Consider the following 26,019-nt stretch of genomic DNA (forward strand, 5'->3'; position numbering starts at 1 on the left):
TGAGTTTGAATCATTTTTATTTAATAGAATTATTAAATGGTTGGATGGAAATCAGGCATCTTGGATGGAAACTGGTTCACCTGTTCCTTTTTTCCTGTTGGCTTGTTTTGAGGTTGAAAAGGTTTTATGATCCCATTTAATCTCCACGATTGGATTATTACACAGATCTCTTCAGAAATGTTCAGTGTTTGAATAATCATATTAAAATATATATCTTCAAATAATATAATAGTCCCATGAGGTTTTAGATACCTTTTTGCAACGTCAGGTCTTAAATTGTTATGTCCCATCTTTTATGTGATGGCTGGGGTGTTTGCTGGCCCTGGCCACCTGCCCTCTCTCTGCACTTCTGTCTGGGGCTTGGGACCTTATGTCTGCTGGCCCAGTGCCCTGTGGCTCTTGCGTCTTGTTCTAGCCTCGGTCTAAGGGGGACCCTGTGTTCCTCAGACTTGGAGATATGATCTTCTCCATGATGCTGCCCATCTCCAGCACAAAAAGTCGCTAACGATCTTTTCCTTGGTCTCAGTAGGTGCTCACCGGGGCCCTGAGGGAGATCAGGTTCACTGCTTTTTCCCAGTGGCTGTAGGATTTTGTTCCTTTGTGGTAAAGGGTCTGAGTAGGGCTCTGTCCCTGCACCCCCAGAGACAGGCTTTCTCCAGCCTTTCCACCTGCCTCCAATATCTCCCGTGAGCACCCGAGAGATGTCCAGGGATCAGAGTCTACGTGGGTGTGAGCTCCCCCTGGGGCTGTGGTTCCCAGCGAGTTTACACTCGCATCCTGGCCCACACAGGGCTTGTGGCACTGTCCTGAATGCTCTCCGCACACCTGTGATGACACCTTCCACCGGCATGTGAGCCGCGGTCCAGGAGGACCTCTCCTCCGGCAGATTTCAGGCTTTCGTTCATCAGATCTCTCTGCAGGGGCAGCTTCCTGGAACCACCTCTCTCTTCATCCTTCTCTCCCTGGGAGGATGGACTCACCTCCAGCCCAAGACGCAGACGCTGATGTGGTCTCCAGAAAATCATTTATTCTCCAAGTTGAGGCCACAGTGCAAACCTTCCCCACCCAGGCCTCTGCCACCCCACCCCACAGTTCCCCAGCCTCCACGTTAGGACTCCTCTGTGGCCTGTGCACCCCTGTCCTCTGCTCCAGAATCCCCAGGCTGGCTCAGCCTCCCGTCACAGCTCCTCATGTTCTCTCTGGGGAGGTTTCCTTGAGGCCTCCCTGGCCCTGAGCTCAGTCCAGAAAGCCACTTCCTTGTCTTTCAGCCGCGTGGCTGCCTGGGTGGTGGCGCCAATCTGCAGGTACCCTTCCTCCTGGTCGTACTCTGGCCAGAGGGGCAGCCCGGCTCCATTGGGGTTCCTGGGAACAGAATCAAACAGAAACTCCACAGATCCACTCGTGAGCCCCACATGTCTTGAGACTGACAGGATTCCCTGGTTTCTCTCTTCCACAAGGCCCATCCCTATGCAGCGTCGGGAGCTGTCCCTCTCCTGGGGCACCCTGTATGTTCTCAGAGGACTGTAGTCACAGGTAGGGGGTTGTCACTCACACTTTGACCCCTTCACAATGGGTAGGCCCCACCATGTGCCACCCACCCACCCACGCTGCTCCCTCTTTGCCACCAGCCTCACCCATGGCGAGCAAAGTTGGCCCAGAATCTCATCACCATCCTGCTGAGCTTGGTCTCCTCTTCTGAGGCGCCCCCTGTTGGGGAAGAAGGAAAACACTTTGCTGCACAAAGTGGGCTGTGGGCCAGCAGCAGCAGCAGCAGCTGGGAGCTTGTGGACAGCAGACTCTTGGCCCTGACTCCACACCGACTGGTCCAGGTCTGCCTATTACGAAGAGCCTGTCCCTTGGTGTGCACTTTCAGCTTGAGAACGGCTGGTCGAGGACCACACTGGCCATGCTGTCCATCCATAAGCCGACTGCCTTTGTCTTCTGGGCCCACCTGCCCTGGCCCTCCCCACTCAGGGTCCTAAGGCCGCACACAGGGTTCCCTCTACTTGGTGGGACTGCTGACTCTTGGGCCTTTTCTTAATCTCCTACATGCATCCACATTTTCAGAGAGTCTGAAAAATATCAGACAAGCCACCATCCTAAGATGTCTCCCAAGTGGGGGTCGCCTGGCATGTCATGAACAGCCATGAGGTGAGTCATATAAGTCATCTGCAACTGCTGAGTTAACATATCAAAGATACTGCGAAAACCTTTCTTGAAGTATTATGTTATTAAAAATTCCAGATAAAATATAGGAATTATAATTATATAGACAGATATGTGACATTCGGGTCAAGGTTAGCACCTAATCTAACTTCCCCTCATTGTTGTATTCTGCTGTTAGTAGAAAATCCCTCAGTGGCAAGCAGTGGCCCCCAAGCAGGGCTCTGCAGGTGACCCTCACTCTCAGGTCAGGACTCTGAGGCTCTGTGCCTCGAGGACCATCACGAGTACACATCCCCCTTCTTGCAGGTGACAGCAGAGGCCTGCCCAGTGCTGCACAGCCCTGTTACAGTGAGTCAGGAAATTCACAGTCAGAGAACAGGGGACACTTGCTCAAGGCCAGGAAAGCAAGACTGGAACCCAGGCCCCCTAACTAGCAGCCAGCAAAGAACTGTTACCTTTTAAAAATGGGGCTCCAAATACCGAGAAGAGCTCATCCCCGTGGTCTCCTGTCACCGTGCTGGGTCTCACGCCTGATAAGAAGCTCGGGCTGTACTCAAACTCATACATGTAGGTGGGGGCTCCGGCATCTGAGAAGACACGGATGTGTGCACAGGTCACATCACCAGACACGCAGCTGGATGGTCTCAAGGTCTCTGGCTGTGCAGGAAACCCCTGGGTGTCAGCCTGGGACAGGAACAGAGTTCCTGGAGAGCCCAGGGACTAGCTTAGGGCTGCAGAGCTGCTTAAAGTGAAATTGGGATTTGAGCCAGATTTATTGAGGCGCAGAATGAATTAATTAAATGAATCAAATAAATACTGAGACATGTTTCGTTGAGATCACACTAGAGCTCTTTCTCTTCAAAAATCTCTACAACCTGATAGGTGCCTCCTATTCCTCTGATTTTGAGCATTTCTGAGGTTCTCTCCCATTCAGAGAAGGGAGGGGCAAATCCAAGCTGCTTGTCTGCAAATGAGGATGTTTACAGATAAGTGTGTCCACAGACAGAGCCATCTGCCTCTCGGGTTTCAAGAAAACACAAATCTCCTGGATTCATATTCCAGTGACCTTGCATGTCCTGCTTCCTGATTGGCCTGGGGACTGTGAGGTCGTTAGGGTGATACAGTGATGCCCACCACAGAAGGGGCACAGGAGGTGAGAGTGCCTGTCCTCACCTCTCTTTCCCCCCTTCCTGCCAGGCTCTCTATGCACCAAACCCTGCTGTCCAAGCCCCAAGAAGAGGCCACCTTTTCTGTCAACTAGCTCATCCAACCCATCAAGCCCTGCCCTTCTGGGACTAACTCAGGGACCCCCATACCGGGGACCTCACCATTTTTCATCAGTCATAATGTTCACATAGGGAGACTCTAGGAGGGGAAGGGTCAGACCCCAAATCAGGCTGGTGGAGAAATCTCCCCATGGGTACATACAGTAGGAAAGTTGAAAAATGCAGAATAAGGAGAGAAAAAAAAAAAACAGCACTCAGAGAAAGCTTCTTCAACATTTTAGCAAATATGATTTTTAGGTCTATAAAATTGGCATAATATCCTATGCTACTTTGGGATGTATGATAATCATCGCTTCCCACCATCAGACATTTACCCACAAAGCATTTGACAATATATGGCATCACCACAGGAGAACAAGGAGGAATTCACTGAATCGTCCCTCCCAGCCTATGCAGACTGCACCTTGGCTCTTTGAGAAGTGGCACTTGGGAGTCTGTGACTCGAATCTACTCATTAACATCTGCTTCCCAGTCAGGCAGAACTCACGGACCGAGGGTTTAACCTTGCCTCTGCCATCCAACCAGTTTAGACAGGAGCTCAGAACCCACTCAGAGAGGAAGGAACTCTTGTGAACCAGAGAACTTAGTTTAATCAGCAAGCGGCCAAAGTAACTTTGTATAACTTCCTATCCCCATAAACATAGGTAAATACAGTTTGTTCATGTAACCGTTGTAAGTTGAGTGAGTGTTATAGCTCTCAGAATATCTTATTTTTCTCTACTCACTGTGCTTTTTCTCCTTACCTGTAGTTGTTAGCAGGTAACTACAACAGCGACAGCTAAAACAGGAGAATAGCTCAGCTGGTTTTCGACATGCTTAGAGAGCCCTGAATTTTAAAACTCTTTTAGCACGTTGTGGAGAGAGGTCTGGGCCAAATAATGATTTCCCAGCTTGAGGCTAGATTAATGAGGACTGGTAACAAAGCCTGTGAGGCTTTCTAAAGGTACCTGGAATACGAAACACCTCCCGCCCAGGTGAGTTCACCTATCTGTGAGCGTAAGAAGGCCCTCCAACCACCCCGCCTTGGGTCCTTGTTGGAAGGTCCTGTAAAGACCTCAGTCAGGCCCCCAGCTGGCCCACACCGGCACACAGCAAGAAAGACAAACCAGCATGGACGCGGAAACTGCCCCCTGCCTGGTCTGTGTGCCTCCTGCTGCCCTGTCCTTGTCCCCTCCTGATCCTGTACTGAATCCTACCCTTACCCACCTGCACTAGTTAACAACTTTAGAGCAAGCTTTGACCTTGAAAAACTTCCCCAGACCCATCTTCCAATACTTGCCTTCTGGTCCCAGGACCCAGGGAAGGAGCCTTGGAGCAGAGGCTGTCTGTGCCTCACTCATGTCCCCTGGGTCTGGGCAGGCCACCCTGACGGCCTCCTCCACCCTCTATAGCTCTTTGCTCAAGCTTTTGTCTGGTCACTAAAATCTACTTTGCCCACATTTGTAGCAGGTCAAAATGCCGCAGAATAAACCATCCCAGGGAACAGCCTTCAACCGGGGACCAGACCCCTCCCCAGGCTACACGGAATCAGACATGGAGCCCTGGCCCTTGGCGGTTTCCACATCTGTCTATGCTGAGAGAAGGGCCAGTCGGACACCTCAGCTGGTGGGTGTGAGGTCCTCTCCCAGATGCAACCTCTGGGACTCACCTCTGTGGTCACGGGCCACAATCACAGATGGGACACCAAAAAGCACGTCTCCCATCAAGTCCAGGAACAGGTCTTTCTTTTTGACAGGGTCGTCTGTCCCTCCTAAATATTTCTCAGTGGCCACTGGAGTCAGTTCCTTAGAGAGGTTCTGAAGTCATGAAGAAAGAGACCCCCCCCCATCTGAGAGCCATGCAGAGGCTCCCTGGATGTGACACTCCGGGACCCTGTGCAAATCCTACCTGGGGTGGCGGGGAGGGAAAGGAGGGGAAATGGGGCTGGAACCGGGGTCTCAGGGTTTTTTCCTGCTATTGAGTTGGTCGGTGACTTGGGGGAGCCCCAGCCCTTCTTTGTTTCTCAACTAATTCCCTAGGCTCTTACGACAAGTGGGAAGGACTTCCACAGGAGGGACGTGGCCGTCTGCTGGTCCAGTTTGCCTTCAGAGAGCGGGTAGCCCAACAATACCTGTTAAAGAGAAGACAGGATTGAACAGCCGAAAACCACCAGGAACCAACAGGAAGAACCAAATGAGCCGGCCGGGACACAAAGGCAGATAGAAGGTCCTTTTGGGGTCCCTATGTTCCCTATGTTTTGGGGTCGTTCATGAATTTGAAAAAAAAAATCAATGAAACAAAAGGAGTTATATACAGAAACTCAGGGACTAAAAAGAGGAAGCCTTAAATAACCATATTTGTCATGCCGAGAGACACCATGGTCATCTAGGAAGGGAGGAAATTGAGGCCAGGGTAGGGTTGAAGTGAACGGCTCAGGGAGCGAGGGTACATCCCCCACATACTGAATAACTAAGGAAGCCAAACTCCACTGTGATGGTTTGTCCTTTTGGCAGAACCTCTGAAATCCTTCTGAAGTGAGCACTGTACACCTCTCAGCATGAAAAATAACCCCACCCAACCTCTGCACTCCTTGACCCAACTCCAGCATGGCTTCTAGAGGTTTGAGGTCATGACCCCAGGACCCGGTGGTGTCTGCCTGTGATAAAGGTCTAAGTTCTGTGGAGGCCTTACTTCAACGAACTCCTGTGCTTCCTCCCATGAAGTCTGCTTCTCCCACAGCTGATCATGGACCAAGAATTCCCATGGTCTGACCTTATGGCTTCACCCCTCACACCCACAATGCCTCCCGGGGCATACCCCATCCTTGAGACCTCTCCAGCTTTTGCTGTCCGGTGATCGGAGTTCAGGTCATGCTTGATCTTTTCCCTGTTGCTATTGTATTACTGAAGAAAACTTGTCCTGTTGCTTTAACTAGTGGTCAGCTTTGAGAGAAAATAATATCTTCTTTCCTTTTTATTTTATTTTTTTTTTCTTCTTCCCTTTTACAAGACAGGAACAACTTTTCTGAATCTCTCCAATGAAGTGCCTGAGGATCGTGTGGGGATCTGTGGGGCCCAAGGTGGAAGCCACTGCGTGTTGGATCTAATTCCTCTGAACTTTTCAGCTCCTTCCTCCCTCTAGAAATACTCGGTTTTCCCACTTTCACAGTTATTCTCCAGGTAGGCCCTCCCTGCCTGTACATTTCAGGATTCTTTAATAGAAAAATAATTAATGGGTGTTTGGGGAAAGGGGTTCCCAGGGTCACTCTACTCAGGAGAGAGTTTGGTCATCCTGGAGAAGGTCTCCAAGAAAATGTCCGCTGGTCCCAGTGGAACCCAGAGGAGTTGGAGATGGAGAAATGGGAGCCGAGAGGGAGGGAAGCCCGTGAGCCTGTGTGGGGGTGCATCTGTCTCAGGGGCCTGCATGCCCTCACCAGCGGAATGATCCAGCCAAACTCTTGCTTGTTGATTCCCACCATGTAGGGGACAGTGTTGAAATTCTTTTCAGCCAAAATCTCTTCAGGTGTCTTGGGCAGCAACACTCCGTCAACCACAGTGAGCAGGGATGGTTGGTCCTAGGGAAAACAGTGGCACACTGTGTCATCACCCCACCCCGGGAGACACCCAGGGCTCCCTCTCTGCCTGTTGGAGGGCTTGGCCAGCACAAAGACCCCTGTGGCTTGGACAGTGCTCCCAGAATCTCAGGGTCCTAACAAGGAGGTCTAAGTCTGCGAGACACAGAGGAAAGAAGTTTGGGGAGGTAGCGGAGATAAGATGATGGCAGCTGATCTTCAACTAAATTAAAATGCATACCATGTGTGTTATATATTTGAATTTGTAGCAGACACTCTTATATGCATGTATATTTATTTACCTGTGAAGGTCCAGCAAATGCAGAATGAGTGAAAACTGAGCCCTGGCCGCGGGGGAATTGTAGAGTTAGGCTCTCTGAGCCTCTAATGGAATGTTTTCGTATTTCTTGTTTTCTGTGTGAGATCCTGTCTAAAGGCAGGTTACATAACAAGCATTTCTTATAAAGAACTTGTTATGTGTGTTGTTTATTCATAACGAAGCGCCAGCTGGGGAGGACCCATTATTGTCCCAACCCTGGGTAACAATATTGGAAATGTCTTTGGCTTCGGCCACACAACAGTGCACTAGGGTTTTCAGAACTTCATCATCTCACGAAGGCACACGTTCAGCTGTTTCTCCATCTTTCCACAGCTCTCCAGAGGGGACTCCACCACGCAGAGGCAGACCCCCCTCTTCCTCTGAACTCACAGCCAAGACCAGCATAACTCAAGCCAGAATGAAGCTCACGGAGACTTCTGTCTTCTCCACAAGGAGAAGGCCTCTTTGTGCTTAGGAATACCAGACAGCACTTCCTGACTGTATTCGAGAAGAGCTTTCAACAGGGAATCCATCAGCACAGGGCAAGAAAGTGAAAAGGTGGCATCCAAGCCACCGCACAAAGGACCCTTGGTAGCACAAGAGATGGAGCAAGAAGAGCATTTGTTCATGGGACCTCAGAGGAGAATGTGGGCTTCATGAGACTCAGACTTGTGCATCTGGGGCACGTGACCATGAGTGTGTCACAAGCATTGATTTAAGGGTAACAAACATGTTAGCTAGTAAATGGACTCAGGAATACAGAATCTGTGATTAGGGAGGGTCTACTGCATCTGTCTGTCTGTCTATCTATCTGTCCAGCTGTCACCTGGTTTAAGCTTGTGCTCATATAGAGAAATCACTAGGCTTGAGGGTATACTGAGCTCATCCCTCGAGGGGCCTAAGCTGAGACTGGATTCCGTTTTTGAGAGGGAAAAATATCAAACCCAGGGCCAAGTCCTACTCCGAAAGGCTGACAGCACAGAGCAGAATCCAGAAGGCAGGAAGGTCCTGCAGTTCCAAGACCTGGGAAGCCAGTAAGAGGAGCAGCTCACGGGAAAGAAGACACTCGCAGGGACCTTGAGCAGGCGCTGGCCTCGGCAGTGGCCTTCAGAGTGAATGCTGTGACAGGGGCAATGGTCTGAGCCCAGGGCAGAGGGGATCAGGGCTAGTCCTAGGAAGGTCCCAGAGCCCTGGGCTTGGAGGAATGCCTCCCGGCAAGGACAAGGTACAGTTGTGTGGTGGAGCATGCTTCCCGAACGACACTGGGCACATAGTGGGCCACCCGGGACACGTAAGGGAGCTGACTCAGTGGAGACAAGGTGATCGGCCTTGTAAGCAAGGACAGGTTTTAAGCAGGAGATGTAAACACGAAGGGGGAAGCTTGGCCCAGGGGCCACAGAGGAGCTGACTGGGAGCACTGGACTGGGAGTCAGGGGAGTGGGCTTCAGTGCTGCCTCTGGTCTACCTGGCTGTGTCACCCTGGCAGGTGACCTCCCCTCTCTGGGCCTCAGCAATACACACACAAGGGGGGACTGTGATTCCACAAAGGAGAATTCTTCCATTCATCGTGAATTGGAGCTTAAAGACCTTAAGACTCAAAACCTGTAATCAAGAAGCGGAAAGCCCTTACCTCTCCAGGATCTCCTTGGAGAGTAAGACCAGGACGTTTCTGTGAAGATAAAGTCAGGGGATGTGGGTGATAAGCCTTCTTGTATAGAAACGGATCCTTTGACCGGTGCCCCGTAGCTATCAGGCTCTCCCACCTGGTGCCTCCTTGGCTGGACCCAGAGGAACAGGGCTCCCCTGGGCAGGGGCAGAGGGTAGAGTTGTAGGATGGGGGAGGGGCAGGCAGCAGCCTGGGCAGGAGAGACCTGGGCCCCAGAGTCAGGGCCCTGGAGCCCTGGGGGAGGACCCTGCTGTCAGTGCTGCCCTCCTCTCCCACTTACTCCCTCTGGTAACCACCCCCACATTTCCTCTGGGGAAAGGGACATCATGGTGCCTGGGGTGATGGGCTGTGGCATCTCCCAGGAGATGGAGCAGGAGGTGGGATGGACGATGTGAGAAAGACACTTCCTCCTCTCTCCCCCCCTTCCCTGCTCCCACCTCATGGGTTCAGGAAATCATGTGTGACCTAGAATGTTCCATGTCCCTGCATACAGCTACTATTGCAAGGATGGGTGAAAGCCAGTGTCAGTCCAACAGAACAGACCCAAGTCTATCACTGCATAGCTAATGTCACCCACCTCTGGCAAATGATTGGAACAGATGGTTTGTGAGCAGAGAGCATGCAAGTCTAGACTGCGGTTGTCTTTGTTTTCCCCAGGGGACAAATCTTCAGGAAGAAGCCACTAGATTGGAAGCTGAGGGGTAGACCCAGGTTGATTCAATAACCTCTTCAGGGCCCCTGGCCCCAGCCACGCCCTACGCCATCTGCCCATGAACTTTTCACTTACCTGGGGATTCTGTGACAATACAGTGTTTTTACTGTTCAAAGAACCTTGAAATGAATTTTCACATCTCCCATGAGAAAAACACCCAAACTCACCAAAACACATTCCACCCCCACACTTTGCTTTGCCACGTGTTCACCAAGGTTACAGTGACTACTTGGTACACGTCGGGTAGCAGGTCTGACCTTACGTAGGAAAGGACTCCTAGGAATCCTTCCATCATGAATTGTAGCTCCACCAGCCAAGAGTGTGGTGTGGGTGTGTGCATGTGTGTGTGTGCACATGTGTGTGTGTGTGTGTGGGTGTGTGTGACTGTGCACATGTGTATGCACCAAGGACAGTCCATAATCGTGGGAATACTTCCACAAAAACTCAGAAAATCTCAATGGGAAGTCCTGGAATCTTAGGTACTTTGGTCATATAAATGGGGTCCTCTTGTGCCACACAGAGAATGACTGAGTATTTGTCTCTTTCTGGGTATTATAAGACAGTGTGTCTTTATTCTTGGAACACCTTGATCATCTTATTTGATCATGATGAACCAGGACCCAAGCCCCAAGGCCACACTGGACTCAACCCACGGAATCATAAGCAGAACACAGTGTGGGTGGCCTGCCCTGTGGGCTCCAAATGGCTTCTAGTGTTCAAGGTCAAGAGAGAGAGGCCAGCAGTCACCTGAGCCCACATTAAACTTTCCTCACTGAGGGAGTTGTTCCCATGGGTCCCACAGGCTGCTTTTGTTGTTTTTCTGGCTAAACTTCCCTATGATGAGAAACTGCCGTGACCATCCATCAATTATGTAATGTCACCCTCCCAGAAAAGCATCCCTGATGACTATAATGAATGTGTCCCTTCTCTGTTCTCCTACCACAATTAACTCACCATACATGTATGTGGCTGTTTCTCCTTGGAGAGCCCTTCGTGAGAAGATACTTTGTTCAATTTATGTCTGGATTTTCTGCCATGACACCACCGTTCCATATTCTTAGAATGGATAGACACATGGATGGATAGATGGGTGGATGGATGGATGGATGGATGGATGAATGAATGGACAGATGGGTGGAGTTGGCCATTACTAGTTACTATGGATAAAACTGCATGAATATGTGAATAAACAGATGATTACTAATAGTAATGAGTGGATCATTGATTTTGGAGGACTGGGTGACAAAGCATAGATATATGATGGGTGAACAACTCATGAATGATGGACAGATTGAAAATAGATGAATGAAAAACTATAGATGGATTGACAGCTAGACTGATAAAAGGATGTGAATGAATTGGATGGATGAATAGATGGAAGATAAATGAGAAGATACATAAATGCCTATCTTAAAATTTTAATTGAGTCACAGTCTCAGAAAAATCTAGAGAACGTGGCTATTAACATCATAACTTAGAGAGCTTCTAAACAACCAAGATAAATTGTGACACTTTCCTAAAAACTTTGCACTTAATATCCCAGCTCCCAAATCATTCAGGATGGCAGTTACATGGGATAGTTTGATTCAGGAGGGCCGAATCCATGAAACCTGGGATCAAGTGCATAGGCTGGGGCTACTGAAATGAGGCACATACCATTTTTACTGTCATCTCCAAGAGCTCCTCCTCGGTCTTCTGGCGCATGCAGTGAACCATGACTGCCGACGTGGTGGTTTTACACCCAGCAGCAATAGCAATTTGCTACACAGATCACAGGCAATTAGCATAGTTTAAGAGAAATGACCCTTCTCTCTATTAATATGGGAAGAAGTGTTGTATCTCGTGGCCAACTTCTGAGGGCAGTAGGGGGGCAGCAGAAGACACGCTAGACCACCAGATGCGGGTTCTGGGTTGCACAGGGTGTGTGGCCTCTCTTACTAACTGGAATTGTGGCATGAACTAGCTTGTCTCCATTAAAATGATGCAGTGTTCCTCCCCAGCATCATAAATACATAATAAGTAATCTGGGTACGGTGTTCTCAAAGTTGAATTCAAGAGAGGCTCTTTGGAGTCAGGGTTAAGAGCTTCCAAATCCTTCTCCTCCCCTGACTCGCTATTTGGTCTGCAGCAAGCCACTCAATCAAGATGTGCCTTGGTTGCCCCACGTGATGAGGATAGTGATTACCCTCTTCTTAGAGGAAGAATCAGTGAGGTACTGAGAGGTGCACCATGTCTCCCCCACACTAGAACCTGTGCAGAGGGAAGGAGAACTGGATAAGATCATGCGCACCGCACACTTCAGAAAGCATGGAACACGGGTTAAGTGGGAGCCCCAAGGAGACCTTTCTGCCCAGCCCTCCTCCCTTCAGTGATCCTGGAGCACCTCATCTGAATCCCACAAGAAGAAAGTGCCCCAAAGACGGCAGAGCAGAGGAAATACTACGGGAGTTGTTCAGGTCAAGACCTACCTTAGCCACGGGCTTGATGTTCTTCTTGACCAAAGCAGCAGTGAGGACAACTCCACTCTCAGAAATGGCCCTGTGGAAGAGGTTCTTGGCCAGGGGAGATAACACCTGCAGGGACGTGGGGAGGAGGAGAGTCTATGCTCGTGGGGAGGGGTCAGCCACTCCTGCTTTCAGGTCCTCTCAACCTGCTCCTGTGCTCTGGCCATTCACGTGAAGAGTTTGGGGTCAGTGGACATGAGACCTCCTTCCCTGTCCTGGCCTGTCCTGGCTACAAATTCTTCCCCATCGAAGTCACAAATTACGTTTTGGAATATCCATTACTCAGAATTTATTCTAAGAAATGTGATAACAGGGGGCCAGAAAAAATTCTAAAAAAGTCCATGCTGCTTATGATAGTAAATCTTTGAAACAGTTCTGATATGGGATTTGATGAATATTTTTTCATTCTTACCATGGAATACTGGACAATTATTAAAGATAATGTTATGTAAGGAGGTTTAACATTTAATAAAACTCTAATGTTATACTACAATCTAACAGAAAGATGGGTTGTTTTTATTTTTTTTTGTAAAAATTTACCCAACACATACATAGATGACAGAGAAGTGGGGTGGCGTGGAGTGGATGATTAATAGATAGATAAAATTGTGGAAAAAAGACTAGAGAAGTTCATGACCACTATTCGTAGTCACTGTCTCTGGGCTGGGGCACTATGAAGACTTCTTCTTCTTTGGACTTTTGTATATTTTTCCATTTCTTCTTTTTTAAAATATTTTTAGTTGTAGTTGGACACAATATCTTTATTTATTTTTATGTGGTGCTGAAGATCTAACCCAGTGCCTCTTTCTTTACTTTAAAAATATGAGCATTTTCCTCTGAGTAGTCAACGATGAAACCGACGACACATGCTTCAAGAATACAGCCATTAGGCTGACCCCCTGCTCAACTCTGAGGTCATTGTCGGGATTATTCGGGTCCCCAGCACCTTCTAGAACTTCCCTCAGCATCTCCCAGCCCTGTTCCTCACACCAGTAAGACATCTCATGCCCCAGGATGTGTCTGTGATTCATGTCCCATGTGCCACCTGTCCCCCATTCCACTTTCCCTCCCTGCTCTCCGTCCACCTCCCCAGCCCAACTTGTCCCGTGGTCCCAGGGAAAGCGTCCTTCTCTCTAGGCACGATCACCTCAGGGAGGCCCCTGCTGATCACATTGATGATCACATTCCCTCAAAGCAGTGATCTGCCTTGGAGCCAAACAATAACCTCTTATCCAAATCACGTCCTTGCCTGTTCTCATTGTCACTTGTACTCTCCCGTACTGACCAAGAAAGCGGGGTAACTTCAAAGTTAAAATGATAAGGTAGGAAAAAGGGAATATCATAGGGGTAGGAATAAAACCATTGTTACAGGCAACTGGAGAAGCTATAACCCCAGAACATGAAGTCGAGCCCTGGAGACCATGGAGAGTTTATGCCTTGACTCTTCACCATCTAATACTGCTCAGTGAGCAGAGTCATCCCTGGATCCTCGTCTCCCAGGTAAATGTGCCTGTGGCTGAATTGGCTGGTCTCCAAGAGGTTCCATCATCAGCCTCATCAAGCCTGGGGGTGGGGCAGGTGCCAAGAGCACTTACAAGAATAGACACACTTTGTCCTCCTGCTGACTCTCCAAAGATGGTCACAGAGCCCGGGTTCCCTCCAAAGTTGGCAATGTTGTCCTGGACCCAGCGCAGAGCAGCCACCTGGTCCAGGTGGCCCCAGTTCCCCAGGCAGTGCTCATCCCCAGTGCTGGAAGAGAACAGAGTGGGGGTGGAGACAAAGATGTCATGGTAGGGTTCTCAGGTCCAGTGATGGGCTGGGGGCCCTCACTCAACCTTCCAGAATAAAGTTAGACTCTGCATCCTTGACACAGGAATCTTCTCCTGCCACTCATTCCTGCAGCATTGTTCCATGTGGGGTCTGCGTTCATTCTTCCAGAAAGGATTCCTTAGCAGCTACTATGTGTCCAACACTGGTCTAGGAGCTAGAGCATATTTGGGAACAAAATAGGCAAAATCTGACTGCACTCAGATCACTCCACAGATCACAAGCAAACAGATGGGAAGAGAATGTCAGTCAATGAAAATGATTTGAGGAAGAATAAAAATGGGTAAAAGAAGAGGCAGAAGACCTTTGCCTCTGGAGCCCGCCATTTTTGCAATCCCTCTCTAAACTCCCCCTCCTATCTCTGAAGGTCTGGTTTACTCTGCTGCATTATCTGTCACCCTGTTGTCCTATGGGTGCTGGAAGATCATAATTAGAATACTCAACACTCTGAAAGACAGTAAATATATTTTCAGTTACAAGTGACTCTCATTCCCCCTCAAAATGCTGTAAGCAATTCATCAAAACACTGTGATACACTGAGTGGGTCTTTTTTCAAGGAGATATTCTCCTTGCTTGGGACACATAGTAAAATGAAAGAAGCCTGCTAAAGAGTACTCCACACAACAGTGGGAGAAACCCCTTCCACCAGATAGGAAAATCTCAATATAAAAAGTACAGAAAACAAGGGAACACAACACCTTCAAATGTCGATCACGCCCCAACAACTGAATCCACAAATATCAAAGCGGCTGAAATCCTGGTCGAAGAATCAAAGAAGTTGACAGTTAAAATGAGCAACAAACTAAAAGAAGATCTAAGGAATGAACTAACTGAGAAATTACAGGAGGTGAAAGATCATTTCAATGAAAAGATGAAGATTCTGAGAAAAAAAACAATCAGAAGTCTTGGGAATGAAAGACTCAATAAATCACATAAAAACAGACTATGCTTAGAATATTCAAGAAACCTGTGACTACACTCAGAGACCAACACAAGAATCCCTGGGATGGAAGAGGGCTCTGAGATACAAGGTAGGGGTATGGATAATTTGTTTTGTTGTTGTTGTTGTTACCAGGGATTGAACACAGGGGTGCTTAACCGCTGAGCAACATCCCCAGCCTTTTTTGTTGTTATTGTTTTGTTTTAACTTATTTTTATGTTTTATTTTGAGATAGGATCTCATTAAGTTGCTTAGGGCCTCAATAAATTACTAAAGCTGGCTTTGAACTTGTGATCCTCCTGCCTTAGCCTCCCAAGCACTGGGATTACAGGTGTGTGTGACCGTACCTGGTTGGATAAACTTTTCAGTGAAATACAATCAGAAAAATTTCCAAACTTTGGGAAAGAAATAGATATGTAAATATAGGAAGTATTCAAAACCCCAAATAAACAAGATAAAAAAAACCCTCCCTGTGACACATTATAATTAAAACACTGAACACAGAGAACAAAGGATATTAAATGCTTCCAGAGAAAAATGTCAGTTCACATTTAGGGGTAAGCCAAAAAGAACAGACTCTAAAAGCCAGGAGGACTTAGAATAAGGTATTCTGAGTCCTGAAAGAAAATAACTACCAACCATGATTGCTGTATCAAGCAAAGCTATCCTTCAAGTGTCTTTGCTTTAGTGACTGCAATGGTTTAAATGTAGTTTGTCTCCCAAGGGCTCCTGTGCTGTGGTGTTGGTCCATGACGTGGAGGTATTAAGAGGGGATAGAACCTGTAAGATGTCAGGTCTAGCAGAAGGCAATTAGGCCATTGGGGTTCAGCCCTTAAGGGATTAATGTAGAGCTCATGGATCACTGGTTAGTTCTAGCAAAGGCCAAGGATGTTGAGCTCTCCCCAGTACTGACATCACCCGCAGACCTGGACCATTCAACCAGCTGGAAATAAGCAAAGAGTAGCATTGTACTTCAGCTAAAGGACACTTTCCAGAGGCCCAACTGATGGAGCCACCCCATCTGGGACTGAGTGAAATAAATTTCTTTATAATTTGATTTATGACTTTTTCTTTCTATTTATCCAGCCTTGGGCACTTGGTCATATCCATTGGAAACAGGCCAATGCAGGGGCTCATGTGCAGAGAGGAGAGTCCAATGCCTTACCTGTAGAACCCCCAGATGCCCAGGCGGTACTGAATGGTCACCACCACCACGTTCTCATGGGCAGCGAGGGCCAGTCCATCATAGGTGGATGCCCCGCCCACCACCAGGCCACCTCCATGGATCCACACCATCACCTGGAGAAAACAGATGCAGCCACACTAATCATAGACAGCAGGATAGAGAAGGATGTCTGGTTTCATTGTGGATATCTTGGCTGTGAATCAAGGTGGCCATTAGCAGAAGTCCCCCCAGTGCTCAGGACAGTTGCAAAAGACAGTATCTCTTCTCCATTCTCCCAGCTGGGCGCCACTCAGGGCACCTGCCTCATCCTCCTAGGGCCTTTAAACCTGAGAACATCATCACGGGAACAGCAAAGGCCAAGGACACTGTGTTCTTTCCAACATTCCTACGGTCCTCACTCCTGGAACATTCAACCAGCTGGAGATAAGCGAGGGGCAGCTCTTGTACTTCAACGCTAACTCCCACGAGGACAACTTCCCTGTGCAGGAATGACAGTCTCAAGAGTCACACGTGGCCCTTTGATGCCACTACCTAACAGCCTCCTCAGCCTGCTCTGAATGTCTAGATGCTACCTGCCCTCCTAAGCCTAGCTCATGACCCACTCCTCCAGGAAGTCTTCAATCATTGAACCAACATCATCTGGAAGCCCACTTCGTTCCAGGGACTAGGAGGACAATTGAGCGTGAGAGTAGATATCACAATTCAAAATTCATGGCTCTTGTTTGAGAAAGCTCACGTAGTAGGGAAGAAATGGGAGTGGATGAAATAATTTGTAATAATATCGCTAATAAAAACCAAGAACTCAACAGAAACTATGTACTGAGAACTCTTTTAAGCATTAAAAGCAACGTAGTCATTTCACAGGAAAATAGAGCATCCACGAACCCAAGAACTTGCAATTAATTTAATAAGTGACAGAAGTAAGATTGGACCCAGGCTGTCTGGTAACAGGGCCCACGTGCTGAGCTGCCCGACTCCCTGCAGCCCACTGGACAGCACAGTGAGCCAGCCCTTAGGGCAGGAGGAAGGTCCCACTGCAGCTCTGACCTGTGTTCCAGGAGGCTCGCTCTGCGCACTCAGCCAGCCCTGAGATGAAGCCCGACCACCATCATTAGACACTCACACAGGATTCTTCCCACGAGAGGAAGCAGAGGCTGAGGGAGGTGGAGAACTTGCCCAAGACTCTCAGCCAGGACAAGGCAGACCCAGGATCCAAACCCAGACCCTGGAGATCTAGACCCTGTGTCCACAGCTGTGGGTCTCCTGCCTCAGAGCCCTGTTTCTCCTGCACCTCTGATCCTGCTGTCCCCAGGGAGGGACTGAGTCGGGGTCACCTGAGTGAAGGTGAGCTCAAGGACAGGTCAGCACAGACAGGCTGGAGAGGCCAGGACGTGTGTGCCGCCAGATGGCAAGACCTGGAGGGCAGGGGCTGCTGGGCAAGGCGCCGTGCCCCTGCTCCCCCTAAGCCCAGAGGTCAGCTGGGCAGATGGGTCGCTGAGCACACAACAGCAGGATGAGCAGATGAAGGAGGGAACTCGTCCTCACTTCATCATACGTACAAAGCACAGGGTGGTGGGACTGGACACCTTGCAGCCCAAGCTTACACCCCTTCCCACCCGCTGGGTGGCCTTCCAGGTGTTCCTGGCGGGGTGCTGACATGCCTCCCTCTGCCACCCCAGGTGTGGCCTCTTTTCCCCTCAGGTGCTCTTCTCCCTGCGCCTGGCAGCCCGCCCCACCTCTGCTCTTCCCTTTGATGGGGAAATGCTGTGGGCCTCAGCCTGCGCCCAGGGCAGTCAGGCAGGGAGAGGGGCTCCAGGAGCATCCCAGATATTTGGCCAAAGGCAAGGAAAGGGAAAGGACGTGGGGCTTCCAGGGGACCGTGGAAGGGGTCACAGGTGGTGTGCTGAAGAAAAGTGACACACGTGCTCCACTTCCTAGTCTGTGCTCAGGGATGTTGGGTGACAGATGAGAAGACCTGAGCTCCCGTCCTGTCCCTTTCTCCATCTCGGTTTCTCAACCTATAAAGGAAGGGCGAATTTTCTCTAATTTTTTTTTCAGTTCTTCTTTATTTGAAATTATGTCTTAGCTTCTCTGAGAATCAAAGCCTTAATTTAGTAACTAAGAGTAATCTTTTTTGTCCCTCTTTTATGGTGAAAGAACTTGAAAAATATTAAGATGTGCATTCCTGATGTACAGCAATCTCCCCCAGATGCATGAGGTCACTAGTGGAAACCGAGAGAAGAGAAACACATATTTCCTGTGGCAAAAGGGACCCCTGGGCCCCGAGTCATCCTGGTCTTAGTGCCCCTGCTCCAGCGGCCTTCTGCCCCTTCCTCTGCACGGCTGGCTCCCTGACGTTGGAGCTCAAGGTTTGACAAGTGGGGCCCGCGCTCACCGGCAGGCTGCTTCTCCTGGTCAGGTCTGCGGGAGTGTAAATGTTCAGGTAGAGGCAGTCTTCAGAGAACTGGAGGGGAATGTTCTCCTTCCTGTTGGTAAAGAGCTCTGAGAGGACCTGCCCCATCTCAACATCTTGGGAGCACCTGGGAAGGGAAAGAAGAGCTTTGAAGGTCCACCTGATGGAAGCTCAGGGTGTCACCTGGGGCCAGACCTGACACTGGGTGTGATAAGGCTCTCAATGGAGATTTCATTGTGAGACTCGAGATGCCAGCATGGGTGGGAGGCTCTCTGAGGGTCCTGCTGGGAGGCCCCGTCCTGTAGAGTAAGAAGGACTTGGAATGTCTTCCCTTTCTGGATACTTAAGGATGCCCTAGGCCAAGGAAGGGAGGATGCCCATCCGCTGACAAGAGATGACATTTCCAGGACTGGGCCCTGTTCCCTGCGGGGCTTTGTGTCGTGGGCTGCAGCATACCTGTCCACCTGGTAGGTATGTCTCGTCTGTGGGAGACTTCCTCCCACCAGACCCTCAATGACAGATGCTCAGCCCGCAGCAGGTGGGGTGTCACCAATACGAGACAACCCCAGAAGAACTGCATTCTAGCCTTGCCACTGATGTGACCTTGGGTGAATTCCTTCCTGCTCTGGGCTTTAATCTCGCTGGTCTCAGTGAGGGGAGTCTTTCCTAAGGGTCCTGCAGCCCCGACATTCTAAGATTCCATCAGCTAGCTATCCCATTGGCTACCCCGGTCAGAGGTCTCCCAAACCCAATACAGAGAGGAAGTGGTAAAATTTGCTGAGTTCTCCCAGTTGTCAGGCACTGATTTAAATTCTCCTGTACTGATTCCTTCAAGCCTGAGATCTTCCCAGGCATAAGTTCTATGATTATCTCCATTTTGAAGGTCAAAAAACCAAGGCCCAAAGAGGGTAGAGACCGTTTTCAAAGGTCACATAACCAGGAACATCCATGCTATATAGTACTCATATTTCCAAGTATATTATAAACAATATTTCCCAATCTCAAAAGACCAGAAGACCCTGGTATGCAGAAGAGATCCCTGAGAATATCAGGTGGCGGGAGGACACAGATGTCTACTAACAGAAGTGGACCCAGCAAAGCTCACTTCCAAATTTCCATTCTGGGGAATTTTTCTTAGATTATTCATCTCCAGGAACCATGAATGTGTGTAATGATCCAGCTAAAGCCTGTTAACCATAGTCATTTATGATGCTGAGATATAAAAACTATCTTAATGAACCCAAATAAGAGATGAAGTCCATAAATGACTTTTTTTTTTTGTACTAGGGATTGAACCCAGGGTACTTAATCACTGAGCTGAATCCCCAGCTCTTTTTTAAATTTTTTGAGACAAGGTCTTGCTAATTCGCTGAGGCTGGCTTTGAACTTGCAGCCCTCCTGCCTCAGCCTCCCGAGCCATGCATGGCCATCAATTACTTTTTAATACCTCATTTCATGTGACAATTAAGTCTCAGACTGGGACATCAAATGGAATAAAGATGACATAGGGATCAATGAGCAAGGTGCTCACCCAAACTCTGTCTGCATGATCCATTCCCAAGGGAGCAAAGGGCGGCAGGTGAAAGTCTGGAAATGTGACTTCCAGTGTTAATGGCAGTTCCCCCTGGGCAGCAGAACTGTATGTGATTTTAGTTCTTCTCTTAGCTTTGCTTCTCAGCATTTCCTGACTTTTATGCTTATCAGGAGGTAAAAACAGTGAGTGTCATTTCTTAAAGAAAGGAAAGAACGCAGCCAGAAGTGGGATCCCGGACATCAGAAGTACCTTGCCGAGGAGATGAATCATGAAATGACATACGTAGGTGTGGGAAGTGCTCTGGGGGTGGCCAGGAGGCTGACTGGAAACTTGGGCTTCTGTGCCCAGGTCGCCAGGCGACTGGGCACCACCTTTGCTCTGCCTGGGACTAGGTATCTAGACACACCTGGGAGTTGAGATAAGGTGAAGTCAACCTTCCAGGGCACCCCTCACTTCTCTATCACACTCCTGAACCACACCAAGGTGCACGTGAACACACACACACACACAGAAGAAATAAGATATCTACTCCTTACCTCCATCACCGGCTCAACTAATTTTTCCTCAGGGCACTAATCGCATTCTAATAGATCACATAATTCATTGATTATCTTTCATGTTGTTAATGATGTCTCTCATCCCTGATGGAAGCCTCAGGAAGGCAGAGATCTTTGTTTTGTTCACGAATGGATTCTAGGAACCCACAACGTGCCTGACACACAATAGGTGCCCAAGAACTAGGTGCTGAACAAAGGGCTCTGCAGGGTTCTAGAAGATTCCAGAAGAAAGCAGAGCCAAGCCCAGGACGGCCTCCACCCCCTCCTGCAGCACCGAGGGACAAACCCCCCTGGGACAGGCCACCACTTACATAGGAGGGAAGGAGGTGGTGTTCTTCACAGAGCTCCAGGGCTCTGCCGGCTGCGGTGGAGCAAACCTCAGGGGCCCAAGAGGGGGCTTGGCAAAGGGGACGCCCAGGAAGACGGCCACGGGCTGCGCAGATCCTTCCAGGCTGACGTACTTCCCCAGGACTTTGCCGTGAACAGTGTCCACCACGGGGGGCGAGGATGGGTGTCCTGCTGGACATGGGGAGCAAATGAGGACGTTAGAGGGGAAAGGCCAGACCTGGGTTCCAGGTGGGGTTGGCCACATTCTAGGCATGTGACACTGAATAAGTGACCTAAACCCTCTGGACCTCAGATTCCTTTTATGTAAAGTAGGGATGAGGGAGGTGTCCAACCTAACTAAACGGGCTGACAAAAGAGGCAAATTGGAATTGAGATATAAACATATCCAGCCAGAATTCAAGGAAAACAGGAGAGCTTCTGGGAATGAGTAGGGTCTTGGGATAAACAGAGCCTTCTGGAAGCAGGTACCCACTAGGGTCCTGGTGCTGAGCTGGTAAAGAGGACAAACAAGAGGGGCCCTGTTCTCAGGAGGGCTGACCTTGGGGGGAGAAGGAGCCACAGACATATGTGACCTGATTCTGGGGAGAAAGAGGCCACATCCTCGTGGGGAACCAGGGAGGGACTGCAGGAGGGAGAAGAGGGAGCCAGGCCTTCTGATGGTGGCATCATATGGAGCTGGGACTTGCAGAAGGGAGGAGAGAATGAGAGAACATAGGATGAGGGGATAAAGCTGGAATAAGGTTCAGAGACCGCAAAACAACACCCTGGCTGAGGAAGGGTGTGTGGCCTAGGACCGCTGCCCCACGGAGGCCCTGAAGAGTAGAAGATAACTCTGCAATGAGCAGGTGCATGTCAGGGAGGGCCTTGGGTAGGTTAAGGGATTTTATGTACGTAACAAATTAACAGCAGGAACATTCTAGATTAAATAACACAATGAGCTAAAACATTCTCCGGTACCTCTAAGCAGGGGGCAATCCAGAGGGAGAGAGACTGGGCATCAGGCTCCTGTCTGTTCCACTCCCTCCTTTATTGTGGAGGAGATCTTTGCTCCTCATCTCCCTTCGGCTTTCTCACCTGACCTGGTTCCACCTGATTGACCTGTCTGACCTGGGACCAGAGTGCACTAACCTGATCTTCCTTCCTGAGGCAGGTGGATTTCAGACACCCCACCATGGCCACCCTGAAGTCCTCTCTTGTCTGTCCTCAATGACCTCAGTTTCTCAGAGCACCGTCACAGGACATGGTTACTATCCTCCTGTCTCAGGATGCTCCTCTTTGGATACAGACAATATGGCAACATTCCCCACAAAGTGTGTGTCCAGAAAGTAAAAGAATAATCCAGATGTGTTCTAGCAGAAGAATAACAATGTCTTAGAAACCAGTTTACAAAATAATACCCATTTCTCATGGCACCAATCGCCAGTTCCATACTATGAACATAGAGGTTGTGTTCTGCTCTTGTGGTTAATTATTACAAACAACATCAGGATGAACATGGAAAAATGGTTTCCAAATTACAATGTTTTGAGTTGTGATTGAAAAATCGTTGAAACAGACCAGAGACCTCTACCCAGAAGACCCTTACCATAATGAATCAAAACCCCCCACCATGTTTGTAACATGTAAGTTCCTCTTCTTGTCAGAAAGCTTTTTACATAGTACATGAGCAAAAACTTCTGCAAAGGGCATTGAGCTTGGTTGGTAGTTTCCTCTTTTTGTAAATGCCAGGTGTGCAAGAAAAAAAAAAACTTGTAAAACCTCTGACTAGTCTAAAAAAAAAGAAACAAAGAGCACTTGTCATGTAAACCTTAAAATCCCTCCTCCCACTAGGTATTAAGTTCAAAGAATTTCCAGATTCTTCTTCCAGAGGAGAATATTTTAGGTGATAGCCCCTCTGGACCCTCCAGCCGATAAACCTGCTTCCTGAAAGTTTCTTGGGTGTCCAGCCTTATTTGTCCCACATGGTCATAAGACCCTGAGGTCACCAGGCATAAACTAAACTAAACTAAAATAATGAATATCAAGAGGAATAGCCCAAACCACTGGAAACTCGAGGATACGTAACCAGGTCCATGCTTCGTGTGATTAAGAGCAACCTCAAGGTTGCTTCCTTTGGCCTGTGGTTAATTATTATCAATGCCCCAAGCTGTCCTTCCATGGAAGCTTGTGCATTGAGATACAGGAAGTACAGGTTTCTTTCTTCTTGGTGCATGCTCACATTTCTGCACTGAAGATAGGTCCCGTTTTTGGAATTAGAAAAAATTTTATAAAGAAATATGGGGATGTATATGAATATTGAAGGAGGACCTGGGAGCTGACCAGATTATGGGGCAGTGGAAGGGGAAGAAGACCAAAGAGCAGGCGTGTAAACCTGGCTCTGTGTCAGGCAGGGTCCCTGAGGAGGTCAGTGAGATATCCTGGCAAGAGGTACAGACCCAGGGCACCTCCAGACCGGAAGGAAGTTGGTGAGGGGGCAGAGAATGGTCCTCCTGAGGGTGAGGGTGCACACCACGGGTGCATGTGACCTCACTGCAGAGGCCGGGGTGAGAGGAGAGTAGGAGCTGAGAAGGGAGCTCAGAAGCAGCTTCAGCTGAGATTGGGAGCACCCTCCAGAGTGGGGGGTGGGGGAGGGCAGAGCCTTGGGAGCCCAGGGAGGAGAGGGGGAGGGGGCTGGGCGAGTGCTTCAAGGAGGCGAAAGAGGGCGAAGTCTGAGCAGAAATTGGAAATCTCTGGGTGTGGCCTGTAGTAGTTCAGTGATGACCTTCAACCCAGATGAAGTGGGTAGAAGCCAGATTGCCCAGGGCGGGAATATGGGCAGATGGGGTGGGAGGCATACAAGGTGGCAACAATTAGCAGGCACCTGTTAGGTCATGTGGAATGTGCACATACTGAGCACTTTCTGTGTACCCAATGTGCATTCTAGCTGCTTTACATTATTCCTCAAAAAAGCTTCACCAGGTGAGTTTCCATATGCCCACTGAACAGATGGGCAAACAGGATTTGCAAGCGGCTTATATGAACTTCCTAAAGATGGAAAGAGGATGATATCACTAGAGGCAACCAGCAGTAATCGAATGGTTCGTTTGAACTTTGGATCCTTTGTTAACCTGCCTTACACTTGGTTCCAGGCCTCCGATGGGGTAACCCAGGACCAGCCAGAGTGAAGCTGAAATCCCAGGTATGGGGGGCTGTTTGACTATTGCTGTCCAGGGCACTGCCTCTGGATTTAAGACCCAAAGATAGACCAGTACATGACTCCCCAGGTAAACTTTGGAGAGTACTTTTCATTCTGACTCTCAGTTTTTCTGTCCATAAAATGGCACAATTATATGCTGAGATCCTTCCCTATAACCCTGTAATAACCATTTTTACTTCCTGCATCTGAAGTGTTGACCTGTGAGGCCTCGACTATCCTGGAGGAACTACCTCCTGCAGGTGCAACCAATCCAGAACCCACGTCCACACCACCTCCTATATATGGTTCTCAAACTCCAGGCCAGTGTCACCTGCCCTAATGACCCAGAGCCAGGTACCAGACAATGGTGACAGCTCCTATAAACCAAAGTCCCATAAAGTAATCCCAACCAGGCAGCCCTACATCTGCTTGCCCTGCCTCACCTTCTTTCTGGTGGAGCCACAACCAAAGCCCTTCTCCACAGTCCCCACTCTCCCTCTGCATCCTGACTGGCCTCCGTGGGTCCTCTTGTGTCCCTCTCCCGCTACAGTGGGGTGGTCAACTTCCTAGGACCTGTGAGTTACAAACTGTCTTTTCAATGGCCAAGGACTCCTTGTCTTATTTTACCATGCATCAAATATCACATTGATTCATTCCATTTAAAATTATCCCCTTTATTTATCAATCCCTTTTCTGTACCCCTTTAGATGAGGCACCATTCTAAGTGCTTTTTTAAAAAAAACACTCCTTTTATCCCCGCTCCAGCATGATGAGGTGGGGACTCTTTCATCCCTACTCAGAGATGGGGTAACCCAGGCACAGCTAAGTACCTGGCCCAAGGATGCCCAGCTCAGAAGTGCTCAGTTGGTCTTCAGACCTGCACTTGGCTCTTGAGATGGTGCTTTTAATGTTGTGCTGGCCACCCTCCATGATCTGGCCAGATCTGGCCTTATAATAAAGGGGAAATTAAACCAAGCTTTAAACTCCTTTTGTGTGAGGTATGAGGTTGTCTCAGCGCTCTCCTGAGCCTGGTGACTGCAGCTGAGGTCTCAGTGTCTTTGTCCTCCCCACACTGGCTGGACTAGACAACTCCACGTGCAATGCCAAGTGCAGAGTGTGAGCAGCACCGCAGAAATGAACCTGCATGCCTCTTCCCTACTCAGTCTCCTCCCAACTCGGCCAGGAGAAGGGTTTCCAGATGTGCTCGCTGATGTTTGTATTTCCCCAGGACTCACCCCAAGCAGTGCTCGTGGAGAGAAAGGCCAAGACCACAGAATAGAGCCACATTCTGGAAGGACAGCAGCTCCAGGGCCAGTGAGACTCTGTGTTGTTCAGTTGCAATGCCCTGCTCCTGTCCCGGGATGGGAGGCCTGCCCAGATCCCGCCCACCCAGCCAAATTGCATAATCCAAAATGGCAGAAGAACTCTCTCTTCTGAAGCCTTCATCAGGCTGTCTTTGGGAAGGCCACTCCTACCCAGAGTCGACCCACTTTTCTAAATAGTCCCCACCCAACTCTCAGAGTGCAGATGACCACAGACTCAGCCAACAATTTCTTACATAAGGCTTTCTCTCGCAGGACTCTAAACTTTGCACGGTGACCTTTCCAAAGCAGGCACCAGCAAGCTGAGCCTTCAAGCAAGGCCAAGTTTTTTCCTGGAGTCCTGACAACAAGCTGGGAAATTTTAAAGCCACTCACAGCCCTAGAGCTGCTCAATTGGATCCAAACCCGTCTCTCAGCTTCCCTGGGCCCAGCTCACTCCTGGGCCTGGTACCAGATGGAACAGCCCCAGAGCCCCAGAGCCCATCGAAATCACTCAAACTAACAATCCTAGCCC

General features: G+C 49.1%; 1 protein-coding gene across 5 annotated transcripts; it reads right to left on the bottom strand.

Annotated features, from left to right (window-relative positions):
* On the bottom strand, positions 1 to 25,577 carry LOC124086746 (liver carboxylesterase 1). 5 transcript variants are annotated; one of them, XM_046435237.2, is made up of 14 exons: positions 25,419 to 25,577; positions 20,972 to 21,179; positions 18,552 to 18,696; positions 16,136 to 16,269; positions 13,799 to 13,952; positions 12,168 to 12,272; positions 11,356 to 11,460; positions 8,952 to 8,990; positions 6,865 to 7,005; positions 5,479 to 5,562; positions 5,101 to 5,248; positions 2,622 to 2,753; positions 1,635 to 1,707; positions 1 to 1,362 (listed from the first exon to the last, which is right to left on the bottom strand). In XM_046435237.2, exons 1-14 carry the CDS (start codon positions 25,468 to 25,470, stop codon positions 1,179 to 1,181), a joined length of 1,704 nt encoding a protein of 567 aa, XP_046291193.1. In that variant the 5' UTR covers positions 25,471 to 25,577; the 3' UTR covers positions 1 to 1,178. The 5 variants fall into 5 exon arrangements, with proteins under 5 accessions (XP_046291193.1, XP_046291194.1, XP_046291197.1 ...); XM_046435238.2 differs by having other exon boundaries at positions 20,972 to 21,176; positions 25,419 to 25,576; XM_046435241.2 differs by lacking the exon at positions 8,952 to 8,990 and having other exon boundaries at positions 20,972 to 21,176.
* Between the last annotated feature and the right edge of the window lie 442 nt (positions 25,578 to 26,019).

Source organism: Marmota monax, unplaced genomic scaffold (assembly GCF_021218885.2).
Source record: "Marmota monax isolate L192 unplaced genomic scaffold, Marmota_monax_Labrador192_F-V1.1 WCK01_AAM20220418_F8-fsc00024, whole genome shotgun sequence".
NCBI classification, from domain to species: Eukaryota; Metazoa; Chordata; class Mammalia; order Rodentia; family Sciuridae; genus Marmota; species Marmota monax.

What these genes read in the sequence shown, in the direction of transcription:
- LOC124086746 (XM_046435237.2), bottom strand. Translation starts at nt 25,470, where the DNA reads ATGTGGCTCTATTCTGTGGTCTTGGCCTTTCTCTCCACGAGCACTGCT. An exon ending in GACAAAGTGTGTCTATTCTT is followed by an intron (nt 12,273 to 13,798) that starts GTAAGTGCTCTT and finishes ACGTCCCTGCAG; the next exon opens with GTGTTATCTCCCCTGGCCAA. An exon ending in TCCAAGGAGATCCTGGAGAG is followed by an intron (nt 7,006 to 8,951) that starts GTAAGGGCTTTC and finishes TGTTTTCCCTAG; the next exon opens with GACCAACCATCCCTGCTCAC.